This window comes from Nesoenas mayeri (assembly GCF_963082525.1).
Source record: "Nesoenas mayeri genome assembly, chromosome: 1".
Lineage (NCBI taxonomy): Eukaryota > Metazoa > Chordata > Aves > Columbiformes > Columbidae > Nesoenas > Nesoenas mayeri.
Window position 1 is genome coordinate 114,278,907 of NC_137541.1, and position 13,713 is coordinate 114,292,619.

The 13,713-nt window shown below is 33.2% G+C and overlaps 1 protein-coding gene across 1 annotated transcript in view; it reads right to left on the reverse strand.

Moving 5' to 3' along the window:
• The window catches only part of CFAP47 (cilia and flagella associated protein 47), a gene marked incomplete at both ends in the record, with an annotated part of 301,064 nt that overhangs the window by 99,026 nt on the left and 188,325 nt on the right, over positions 1-13,713 (reverse strand). The window contains one exon of the mRNA XM_080353150.1: positions 5,339-5,436. Coding sequence (XP_080209276.1) covers positions 5,339-5,436 — 98 coding nt within the window. The remainder of the gene's footprint in view (positions 1-5,338; positions 5,437-13,713) is intronic.

Genomic DNA, 13,713 nt, shown 5'->3' on the forward strand with positions numbered 1-13,713 from the left:
CCATTAGAATCTTCATTCCCATGCTGGAAAATATTTGTATTACTTCTTGCAGTTTCCTAGCATGCACATACTGGGCAGGAAAAGATGAGGAATTGAGGGAACCTCACACTGGAGGTATGGTCCTTTCTTTGAGGTAAAAAGTATGGTCTTACTTGACAACTTAAATTCTCCTTCTACAAAAAAGGAAAAAAAAAATAATCCTCTTTTATTTAGGTGTTTTACAATCAGAGCTTCACAGCTCAATATTCACTTCAATACTTACTAACAGCAATTGCAGGTTATGAATTAGACAGCTAGATTATTGAGAGTAGAATAAATAATGAGGTCTTCCTAACACCGCTTCTATGATTTCCTTTAAATGGTTAGTGTGGTCAAGTATTGACACCAATGAAGTTTGTCACAGACTGACTTTTGATATAAAGAGCTGCTGTACTATGAATCGCTTTAAAAGCACAATGGGATTTAGCAACTGTTGTTACTCTTCACCTGATATTTTTAAAAGTCATTGATGGAAGTCTGTTGGTTTGGGTTTTTTTTTTTATGTTGCATTGGATTTTTTTAAAGTAGCTACATTTCTAATTTTAAGATATTGCTCAATTATCTCATAATTTCATTGATTATATCAAATAATAAAAACGAAAAAGGCTAAATGGTAGATCTAAGTTTGGAATGCTTGGATTTGATAGATATGCTTCAAAGTGCATCAAGTGAAGCAGTTAGAGGGCAAGCACTGCTAAAATCCAAATTATTTTCTTCCTTTCAATATGTTTGATCTTTTCTTTTTAGAAAGAAATACTTTTGGATAAATACCACAATCATAAAATATGAAGGTCCAAGAGGAAAACATAAATGAAGGTGATTACCCCATCATACACTTCATCTTGGAAGACAGATAATTCAGAATGGATATACAGAAGCCTGAAAAATCATGAGTAGTTTAGGGAGACTGAATAGGGTTTAAATGTCTACTGACTCCTGTAATTTAAGAACTAAGGGACATCACATTTAAATAAAGAACACTGCTAAAAATAAAGATAAACTCAATGGTCAGTAAACTCTTCAAATTCAAAGTCAAAAGAAGATATTCATACTAAACATATACAGAAGTTTAATGATAGACCTGGCAGCTCAGCAAAAAGCCTGAACAGAAAACCTTTAAAAGCTATGAAAGTACCATACTATATCTACATACTCTTGCTTTTTCACTTGACATTTCCAACTAACCCTGGATACAAGTCCAGGTCTCACATCATGGGTTCATGCCTGAACTGCTCTATTGAACTCTTCATAGGCTGTGCCTGGAGAGTTTGGTGAGTTCAGAGTTTCAAAGAGTCCAACAAAAAATTTGGAGGAAGGACAACTGAAAACTTACCCTTTTATGGCTTAAGAGACAAATACTGAGGTTGTGACTATTCAGAGTTATTCAGAAATTATACAAAGCTCTGAACTTCGAACACTACTTTTCAGCTGTTTTTCAACCAAGTGATGTATCTACTTCACCAGAAAGTAAAAGTGTGGTTTATACTTGACTACTCTGCTTCATGATATCCCCATTAATTTAAATAGATTTTAAATGTAATCAGAAATCGAGTACCATTTGGTCAAGGTTGGGAGAAAAAATAAAAGGGGTGTGGGGGAGGGAACAAGGAATAAATAAATATATAATAATAAAGAAGATCAGCTAAAAACTAAAGAAACAGACTATGATTCAGTCCTTTCTTGGAAATACAGGCATGTGGAATTAACATGACCAAACTTAAAATTAATATTTGACTCTACTATATGCAAAATAATGGTACCATATATTTATTGAAACAGGAGATATCTTGAGAACTGATAATCTGGGAAAAAAGCTGAGAAATGGAAGTAGTTCTGTATTGCAAAAAGTCTGAATGTAACAATATAAAAGATTATTAGCACTATTAAAGGCCAAATTTGAGGCAACTTCTTTTTTAATCTCATTTTCTTTGTAAAAATAAAAAAAAAATGAATGCACATGTAAGAAGAAAAAGAGGTTAATATATTTTTATTTTTCAAGCACTGTATTGATCTTTGAGGCATTGTATCATGCCACATAATCTGTGGAGGGCATTCTAGTGGCACCATGGACAACAAAAATTCACCCTAACTCAATTTAAAGGCAGATGTGTTTCAAATTAGAGGAATTTTTGGGTTTATCTCTTATAAAAACTGGGAAAAAAATATTATCTTTTAAAATTAAAAAGCCACTTACTTCAGTTTATGTGTCAAATTCTGAGGTCTTTACTGAAATGTCTATTCATCCATTTCCCAAAAACCTATACTCTCTACCAAAGAGTAGGTTCTATAACAGGACTTGAACCTCAACATCCAATTAGACTAAACTTCTCATTTTAATAGACCTACATCTGAGACAAGATGAAAGCTGAAGTTACTATTTACAGCTGGATGACACAGTCTAAAAGTTAACTTATCCTAATTTGCAGTGATTCTGCTGCCATCAGGCATTGATACGAGATGAAAATACGAATTTTAAGAAATCATCATCTTTTATTTATTGGAATTAACATTCTATTACTCTGTTTCTATATGCATTTAGCAGAAATTCTGCTTGATCCAGAAAATGCATCCTTAGCAGTTAATTGCCTTTGTATATTTTAATATAAATTAATAAATATACTCATGTGTATATATATAAAACTTTAGATATAGCTTTATATATATATACATTTGAGAAAGACAGAAAAAGACCATAGTTCTCCATATTAATATTTTCCCTAATTTGAGGGCTGTTATTGCAGGGAGGAAAGCAGAAGTGTGCTTCCCTTGAAGAGGTGGCAAATTTCTGCCTACCGAAAATGACATTTTCATCCAGCCAGAGAACCTCTTTCAAGCATTCTATTCAAACAAGGATATTTCTTTTACTGATATACAGTGATCAAATTAATTGAAATTAGATTAGAGCTTAAAAATAATGTCTTTTTCAATATGCTACACTTATAAAATATTTTTATTTCCATTAAATAGCGTAATCATAATCCATTTTATTAGCAAAGTACAAGCTTAAATGCTTTCATTCCTGACAAGCTAAAAGATTTTTAAGCATAAACCTGGGTTTGATTCATTTAACTATTCAACCTCCACTTTGAATTTTAGGTTGAGAGAAAGAATCAGAGAATCATAAAATCACAGAACCGTAGAATAGTTTAGGTTAGAAGGGACCTTCAAAGCTCATCTAGTCCAACCCCCCTGCCATGAGCAGGGACATCTTCAACTAGATCAGGTTGCTCAGAGTCCCATCCAGCTTGGCCTGGAATGTCTCCAGGGATGAGGCATCTATACCCTCTCTGGGCAACCTGTGCCAGTGTCTCACCACCCTCATTGTAAAAAATTTCTTTCTCGTGTCTAGCTTGAACCCCTCCTCCATCACCCCTTGTCCTGTCACAACAGGTCCTGCTAGAATTTCTGTCCCCATCTTTCTTCTAAGCTCCTTTTTAGTAGATATTTGAGAGATACTTAGCATTCATATGACAAGGCCCGCTTTCTCAGTCCCTCATACTTTTAGTGGATTTCCTTCAATTTTCTTCCAGTATTTCAATACAATTCTTAACCTTTGAGAAACAGATCTGTGAACAATATTCTAATAGCAGTACGACCAACATTATTAGCTTTCTGATTGTATTTGACCATTTATTAGCAGTTAAGTACTGTATTAGTTCTTTTTACTAGTGTTACACTGCCAATCTATGGTGAGACATTAGCTAGGATAATCCCAGACTTTTCAGACAAAAAGCTCTCCCACTCCAAAATGAACTGCCTGGCTTGTAACCAGTCAATTCAGTAATAGTTATTCTGCAACAGCATTAGTCAAAAGTAATCAATAAAGATGTTTGTTTTGAGATTTTACATACTGATCGGAAGAAGAAGTATAGCTACTTCTTTACCTTCTTCGTCTTCCTAGAAAGGAACTATACCCTTTCAGGTCATGAATCTCAGCACCCCATACATTGTTAAAGTATGTTGGATTTTGCTATTGGTGTTTTTAGCAAGTTTTTATACTGAATTAAATTAAAAATATAGGCACAGTTAACACGCACCTTCAGAATTTATTATAAAATAGGAGTCAACAATATAGTTTAAATCTAGCTTTTACTTTTACCGTTTTAACAATACTTTCAGATCAGAAAATGATACAAGACCATGCATGATCCTGTAAGACAAAAACCTACAGTATTCTTTTCAAGGACCCAAGTCTTGATCTCTTTTAGTCTAGCTTTTGTCTTTCTTACAAGCACCAGACACCTCTCTACAAGTATGCTCACTCAACTCCAAAATTTTGAAAACATCATTATCTATTTCAGATAATATATATATCAGCCATATACTACACTTCAAGGAAATAACGACAAACCAGAAGTGATACACGAACAATGACATTGTAAATGTTTTGAAAATGCTTACTGGTTTGGAATTTTTCCAGCACATCAACACATGCTGACATGTAAAATCAGCTGAGGAGACTCTTCTGCCTTCCTAGCACCTGTTACTGGAAGAAGTAGTCCCCTAGTACTTGCATCACATATTTTTATTTGCAAAAATGTTCCTGCAGCAAAATAGCATACCACTTCTATTCATAGAACCTGTTACCAGCATCCAGTATTTCTTAGATGCTTACAAATCATGCAGAAAGGTCTTCTAGACAATAAAGCAAATATCCATTTAGAGAAGATAAGAAAAATATTAGCTCTGAAAATAAAAACCTTGCAAAGTATAATTCAAAGATAAATACAGTTACAAATCTTTGGAGAATAAAAACAATATCAATTAAGCAAATATACTAAACAGTAATTTTATCTTTACAGACCTTTACACTAAGATATACAACTTATTTAATATGATGTGAACTTTCTTCTAAATGATTAACATTATTTAATTATATTTTTGAGAGTGAAAGTATGTATTTCTCTAGTAATACAAATATTATTAAATACATTCCAATGATTAATGAAATCTAAATAACAATAATAATTTGGTATGTGTAAGGAAGGAGGGAGGAGAAGAGACTTATTCTGTTGTGCACTCTACAGAAACTGCTTGAAGTTCTTAGAGAATTCAACCTTATCTTAGATGCAAAATTAGAATCAGATGTCAGCAGAATAAAAATGTAATTATTCAAATAAGATAAAGACACTTTTTTCAAGCATTCATTTTAGGCCTGAATAACTATTGAGTCTTATTTTTCAGAAAGTGATTGTGGTCACTTAATAAAATGGATTCATCTTCTCTGATAACAGCCAATAAAAATTAGGTTTTTATTCTAATGCACTAGAACAAAATTAAACATTTAGAGTAATCTTACCAGAGCTCTGCATTTCACATCTATCTCTCTTTCTGGTGGTGCAGGTATGCTGTTAATCATTAAGGAGAACCAAACTTTGCAATTTGAAGAACTTCCTCCTATGTTAAAAAAGAACAAAATGTCTTACAAATCATCTTGTGATCAATCCCAGAGCATACAAATCAATGAGAAATTTTGACTTTTAGGAGAACAGTCTGTCATTGTTCATACTGAGACAAAGCAAATGATGGACCGATTTAATTATTGACAAAGAACTGCATTATCTAATCCTTTCTTGTCTGTATTCAAAATAGTAACAAAATCAATATATACATGAATGGAAATAGCTCTTTAGCAAATTAGTTTCCCAGACTATCACATTGTTTCAGAATTTTAAATATCATTGATTCTTAACTGGTTTTATTCAATACATTGCTAAAAATATTCTGATTTTTTTTAATTAAAAACTTGTTCACCATAGATTCAAAAACACAAGTTATGCATTAAACAGATCAGAATTTTCAGTTACATGGAATCCATCCTCAAATACATATTTGAAAACACACTGAATTATACTGTAATGCATTTTTCATCAGATTTTCAGACAAGATCTCCTGAGTTATTGTGATAATAAACAAGTTGGTATTAAAGAGACTGAGAATGCTCAAAGATGGTAAATACATGCATCAAAACATTCATGCATCAGTATCAGCCTATTAGATCACATTCACTATCTATCTTATTCCAAGCTCTGTTATCACTAACTAGTAAAAGTTTGGCCAGAAATCATTCAATAAACTCTTCTAAACTAACATTTAACTACATGATAAATGGGCAAGAAACCCAGAAGATTTTATTCTCTTCAGTATTTTGCATTATTTAGTCCAAAAAGGAGAGACGATAAATTCTAATGATATGTACAAAAGCTGAAATGCATCACATACTCTCTTTAAATTTTGGAGATCATTTATGAAGCCACAGAAGACTATTTATCACACACATGTGCATGCTTGTAACATTATAATAATATATTTCAAATTCTGCTGATGCTGAGGATTATGAAGCTCTTAAATAATTGGAATTTGAATGAATGTCACAATTAAGGCCAGAAACAGGGAAGTGTTTACTATCAATAACCATGGGAAGCACGAGCAAGTAGATCTTCCAAATGGAGGCAGTCCATATCAGACTGACAGTATTTTTATCATTTTATATTATATTAAGAAAAGTGAAATCAAAATTAGTTCATCTAAAATGACCTTTGGTATATCACAGAAATTAAATTCCTTTCAGTTACACAGAATTGTGGTTGTGTGACTTTAGTCAAACTATCTGTGTTTTGCTAAAGCATTTTTTCCAGATGGACTTTGAATCTTGAAGATATTCACTAGCATTTTGTTCTGGTGGCTCATTACTGGCATTGGAAGACATTTAAATATGACTGTAATTCCTGGCTTCCATTAGATTTGCTTCAATGGCCAGCCAAAAGATTTTGTAATGACTTTCTCTGGTAGTTGAAGAGATCTAGCAATAATTATCTAGCGTTTTCCTGTATTTAAAACATAGTCTTGAATGTTAACAAATTTATTTCTTCAGTCTTGTTCAGATAAGTGAAAGACATGAGCCTAAAGTCTCTCATCATAAGGTCTGATGTCCACATCACAAATATTTCATGTCGTAATTTTTTTGCAAGTATAGACAGTTGTTCAGCACCTTTTAAAAATGCATACACATGAACTGCTTGCAGTATTTCTGTTTATCAGTATACTGTATGAGATAAAAATAACCTCAGTCTTCCTAATCACACTTCCCGAATGATACACTAGGGCGCTACATTAGCAATCCTGGTTTACCACAGCATTAGTTTTGGGAACTCCCACTGTTTCTCTTTTCTGATTTGATCCCAGCTTTTCTCAGAGTCAATGCCTCCCTTGTTGCATTTCCTTATTCTGCGTCTATTACTTTACTTCTAAACCGTATTTCCAATAAAACTGTGTCTGACTAGCCTTGATTATATTAGTTTCTTGAAATCTTCACAGAATACATCCTGCATTAAATTATCCATTCTTTTGTTCAGGCGAATTTATGTGCATACACTTTACTGGTTTTTAATGCCAGCAGAATATTACAGTCTTCCAGTCTGTGGAACGGCATCGGTATCTTAAGATATATAAAAACTAATATCAGTGAGGTAAAGACATCTTCTGAATGTCCATTAAATGATTCTGGTATGCACATCACCCTGAGTTTAATCAATTTTTTAAAGTCTTTAAAAATGTATACAGAAGAGAAATTACTTCTAAAAGGGAGGATCTCCTTATACCAAAACAGAACACATCTCCTGAGACCTGATATAAAAGTTTTCATTAAAAAACAAAAGAAAAACAAAGGCCGATCATAGTTTGGGACATCACATCCCTCAGGAATGCAGTTAAACTGTAGAAAAAGGTATCACAGAAGTCTATAAAATTCAGTCAGGAAACAACAAAAAATATCAACAATAAAGTTCCATTTACACAGGATATGTGATTAAACAGCAAAACAAAGGGATTTATTAAAGTAGCACATTCATGAATGAATGTGCTGTACAATTAAGGGAAATAGAAAAGAGCAGCATGAACTGTTACTTAAACAGAAAATTTAAAAAACAACCAAACAAAACCACAAAACCCTACGCACACATCAAAAAAGGTAAAACAAAAACAAACAAACAAAACAAACAAAAAAAAAAACACCAAAAAAAAAAAACCAAAACAAACCTAACAAACCTAACAAACCAAACACAAAAACACCACAGAGCCTTGAGTGACAACTTGCTAAAGACTTAAAAAAGCAGTAGCAAAAACTTTTCAAACACATCTGAACGTGGTAGCCTGCCAAACTCTGGTAGATTATTATCATGGAAAAAGGAATGCCCAGGTAAATAAGGCTGCAGCAGAAAATCTAAATTATTTGCTCCATTGAAGTTCAGGGGCTTCCTACACCTACCCTAGAGCTTGTTTTGAGGGGAATGGTCAGAAGAACTCTCATAAATTAAGGTTTCAGGAGGATAGGTTTTGGAGCAGACTGATAAAGAAGAATGTAGCAAATCATCTGGGCAAGAGAGTCTCTGCCCAACAATTCAAAAGTAATTAATATACAAAAGTCCAGTGGTGCAAACTGGCATGTAACCTGTTGCTTAAGTCAACTTTAGATAGAAAGAAATGAAAAGGCAGAGAATGTGCTTCCAATTTTTAGACAGATCTCTGGAATAAAATGAGAAATTACAGATGTGAGTTTGTTTCTGTAATCCAAAGAAAATTATTAAGAATCACAATACAGGAGAGAAAGTCACTACACACAAATCTATTTTAATTCTCTGGCAGAGTCAGCAGCTGTGTGAATAAGGAAGATTCGGCTCACATAGTACCTTGGTTTCCAAAAATCTATTTCTAAAATCCCTTTCCAAAGGTTTCTGAGGAAACTAAGATGCAGAAGGGGGAAATTTAGAAGAAGGGATTAAAATACAGAAACCAAACAACAGGAAGAAATTACTAGTTCTCACCATGGAGAGAGAAGCAAAGAAGTGAAAAGGCTTACTTTTGGCATGAAAAGTCCTTAACCATTTTTTCTCCCTAGGACAGATACTTAAAGTATCATACTCTGTCTCTTACAAACTGATCAACTGGAATTGGATCTCCAGCATGCTGTGAGTACTTTCACTTTCTCCCTAACGTGCAGCCACAAGTGTTGTGGAACTGCTTTTTTACTTATCATTACAACATTATGCCTTTCAGCAATTAATACATCTGTACTACTACCAAGATATTTTTCCATATAGCCTTACAGCCTTCTTTGTTGTCTCTGATCACAGATTTTTCCTGACGTGTCTCAAAAGCAAAACTTCCAGTAAAGTTGCTTTCTTTTTAGATTTTTTTGAGAATTCTGAATTTCTTTTTGTACTTTTTATTAATGTTTAGATTCATTTTTCTCTAACTTTTCCTCAATTTTGTACAATCAAGTATTTTTTCTGGAGACCCTAATTAAAAAACAGAGGCCACAGATTATCTTTCTGGAGAACAGTTGTCATGTTTGAGAAGGAAAATCTTGTATGCATTTTTAAATGATATTACATATATTTAGATACTTTAGACCATAATATTATTTGCATAACACTTTCAACAGGCATTTCCCTAAAAAGTGTCAAATATTTTAATAAAGTTCTTTTCTTAAGACATTCAAGGAACCTGGAAAATCTTTGCTGAAGAAGCATCCTTTGTTTTATTTTTGCAGCCAAACTCTTTACATTCCTGCAAGCATTGTTTAATATTAATCCTTGCAGTTGTATAAACTTGTATGTTCTGTCAACTTTTACTCAGTGAAAACATAGCTGAATGGTTGCTTTGCTGTCCATTTGCACTGTTGAAAATATAAAACCTAGAGCTTTGCCCTCACTTAGCTGTAAACCTGATACAATTCTTTGTAGATGAGTCCCACCTCAGGTCTTTATCCATGTAGTTAATTTGAATGGGCTAGCCCAAAGTTAATTGATTTCAAGTAGCTTCATTTTCCAGCAATTGTAGCCCGATTTTACTAATTTTTCTCCTCTTGCCAACACAATCCACAAGGCAGAACATACTTTTTAGCCTAAGAATACTTAAAAGTCACTTGTAAAATTATAAAAATCTACACTAAAGCTTTAGCTCCCTGGAAAAAAGTTAACAAAAGCAAACTAAAACCACAACAATTGCTCTTGACCTTTCCTTCTGTCTAGGTGTTTTAAACCTGAAGAAGAACTTTACGGCTGAAAATATATCTAGTATTAGAACTTCTTTTGTTAATGTATAGAGCAGAAAGCTGGGTGTGTGGGGAGTTCTTTTGCTGGCTTTTGTTAGGTATTTTTAAAGAGTTTTACTTTACCAGATAGTAGATATTGGGAAAACCAGGCTGAAACTTCACAAGCAATGGAGATAATCTCAATCTACTCATGCCGATGGCTCATTCTGAATTCACAGAACAAGATTAATCTTTGTTTTCTATACGTCTTAATAAACAGGCAGAAAAAAATTGCACACTTCTTTTTCTCTCTGGCCCATTAAATATTTATTCTGATACAAAAATGTCCCAAGTTGATGACATTGTTTTGCAATTATGCTTTTTTCTCCACATAAAACATCTCAGTCCAGAATGTGATCATAGAGCTCTATGAAGAACTCAAATCAGAGTATACTACTGCAAACACAAGTATAAACTCATGCTTATCTATACACCCACTTTTCTAAACTTGTATTGACATTTTTCATGCATTTAAAGTCTCTTCTTAGGCCCTGAGCCCCATATTTTGATGTGGTATTAGATAAACCTTGGTTGACTTTAGGCCTGTATCTCTTTATCATCTCACTCTGGGGCTTCAATGACAAATAAAAATCCTTATCCTGCTTTAAGCAACCATCAGGTCATGATTTTGTCAGAGTTCATAAAAAACCAAAAAGTTTAGTCAGTACTTCAAAGGGAAATCACAACTGAAAAGAAGTGAGCATAAATCTTCTGAACATAAGAATCTACTTAATTATTTAACCTCCACTACATTCTCTTTTGGTCCCACCCTTGGTCAGCAGCCTTTTGTCCTTGCCAGTTAGGGTCAAGAATCTGTCATTAATGGTTCAGACAAACAAGCATCTTCCATATGGTAACTAATGCAAATTCATTCAGCATCACTACAGAAGATCTTACTTATATTTAGTTTTTTTAGAACTTTCCCTGATAATTTTGTAAATCTTCTTTTTGTGTACATGGAAGCATAGAAAGCCCTTTACTTTCTGTTACATGTTGTTACCCTGAATTTGAGGGGAGAATAAAAAATAAACCAAAACAAAACCTAGACATATTTCTGTATCCATTCCTTGACAATAAGTCAATTTCTTCAACTAATATTTATCTTCAATAGTTACATTTATGAATAGAAAGCTCTGTGTTTAAAACACGGGACTACTAAATTACAATTCTCATGAAAATTAAATTTGAGCCTTCAACGAACTTTTCAGGTTAAAATTTTCACAGTCTCATTCTAAGTTATATAATATACCAAAATCATCAGGTTTTCTTCCAGATAGTTGAATATCCTTTTGTAATCTATTCAGTCTGGGTCTTGTCCTACTTCTTTTTAGTGATGTAAATAAGCTGTCCCTCCTGTGCGTGATCTCTACATTTTATTGTGAATTTTTTAAAATATTATTAAATTTCTGCTTAACAAATCACCATTGTAAGCCATACACTTTTAATCTTATACTTCATATTATGCCCTGAAAAATTATCAATTCCAAAATCCCCTTCCTTATACTCAGAAGATGCTTTTCTCTACTCACTTGGATGAGAATATATTACTTCCATATCAGTCACAAACTGAAATTTCTGTTCTATCTATCCCCTTCCCTTGTCCTTTCCTTTAAATTACTTTTCATCCTGTGTCTGCTACACCAGCCATTGAATGTGCTGTCAAGCATCAGCAGTTATCTACTGGCCTAAAAATAGAAAAGATTCTTCTCTCCTTACTGGAACACAGCTCCATATCATCGAGCTGAACTACACATCATTGACGATAAAGGAAGATTTGGCTTGGACTCCTGAAAATGGTAGACTTCAAGGGTGATTTGGGAGGGAGGTGGATATGGACATGATGGAGAAATTGCAATTGTATTGCTAAATAAAATTAATTTATTTGAAATATTTTATCCTAATTCATCAGGCTTCTCATACTGGCATCAAAAATATGGTTATTTAAACAAGAAGCTGAATTAAAGTGATATTTTCAAATTCAACATGCGCTCTTTCCACAGCATTTGAACCTAATATTGGCAGAGCTAATATAGCAATAAAAATAAATAAATTAGATTCAATTACAGCTTGCAATAAAACAGCAAAAATACACTTAGATGTGTCTTTAAGCACACATTCTTAGGAATAACAAGCAAAGGAATAATATAGCTTAAGCTCTTCTTTCCACAAAATATTCTCCAGGCTGGTAGTTAACTAAATTCTCTTTGAGTGGGTGCCCTTAATGTTGTTCTCATAGTATATTACAAGACTTCACAGAATGCAAAATGTAAATTTAAAAATACATAATAAAATATATTTTGTCTAGTTCCCTACATTATGTAAATATGTAATAGTTTTCAATATGTAAAGATCTTGTCACTGACAGCACAGGATAAATCAAAATTTAGACTTAATTCTGCTCCTATGCAAACAAAACATCCATGACTAACCAACTGCTTGAGCTCATGCATTTTCTCACCTAAGGGTTACACTTTTTCAATATAATCAATATTTATAGCTTTTAAAAATACTTTTGCACTACATGGCAAAATAAACTTTGCTCTTAGCTGAACACGTCTGAGTAACCCTAATGTTTAAATGAATATTGATTTAATGTATCCCCAACAACACTGCTTGTATTCCTCATACATTAATCTTGTTCTTAAAGGATATGACATTATAATTTTTTTAGGGAAACTTTTATCGGGTGTGCCTGGTATTTCGCATCGAACTTAAGTCATAGAGAGGGACAGTACTAAAGCGACACTGAGGTTTGAAGCTTGCTTTAGTTTGTTCACCTATATTGGAGTTGATGTATGAAAGTGGTACACTTCTAAATGCTGCAATTTAAAATGAGATTATGATGCTTTCATGTGTAAAAGTGTACTTAATATTGAACTAATTGAGATTTTTCAAGTTAATATAATACATATAGATAGGATTGCTGACAAAGGACCTTCTACAAGAGGGAAATTTATAAGCTAGAGTAGGTTTCCTAGTTTAGGACTTTTCCTAAACTAGGTCATGACTGCATCCCCAAAGCCTTTGTCACTTGGGAAAATTTGGAAACAGAAATGAAACAATCTTGTAAAATCTAAAATCAAAACCATATTTTGGCCCTTGGAATTACTTATGATCACAAGGAAACAAATCTCTGAAAAAAGCATCTGATCTCTTATAATGCACGATCTCAGGAACTCTTTTTTTCTGCCTTCAAAGCCATCTTCGCAAATGAAGATTTGAGAAACAGTGGAAACTCAAATACCACTAACCTATGAATGATATTTCTTTTCCATAAATTTTCTCCTAAACTGTGAGGAAAAGAGAGAATTTTAACTCCACAGACAGCTTATTTCAAATAAACAGACAACTAATGCTGTTGATACCTTCCATTTTTCAAGTTCAGTCTTCCATGCTGTTAATATCACTCCAGTATGATATTGTAAACATCATTTCTCAGTTCAATGACTTTACTCCATAAATCACAGAATCACAGAATGGTTGGGATTGGAGAGGACCTCAGGAGATTATCTAGTCCAACCCAACTGCTAAAGCAGGTTCATCTAGAGCAGATCACACAGGAATGCATCCAGGCGGGTTTT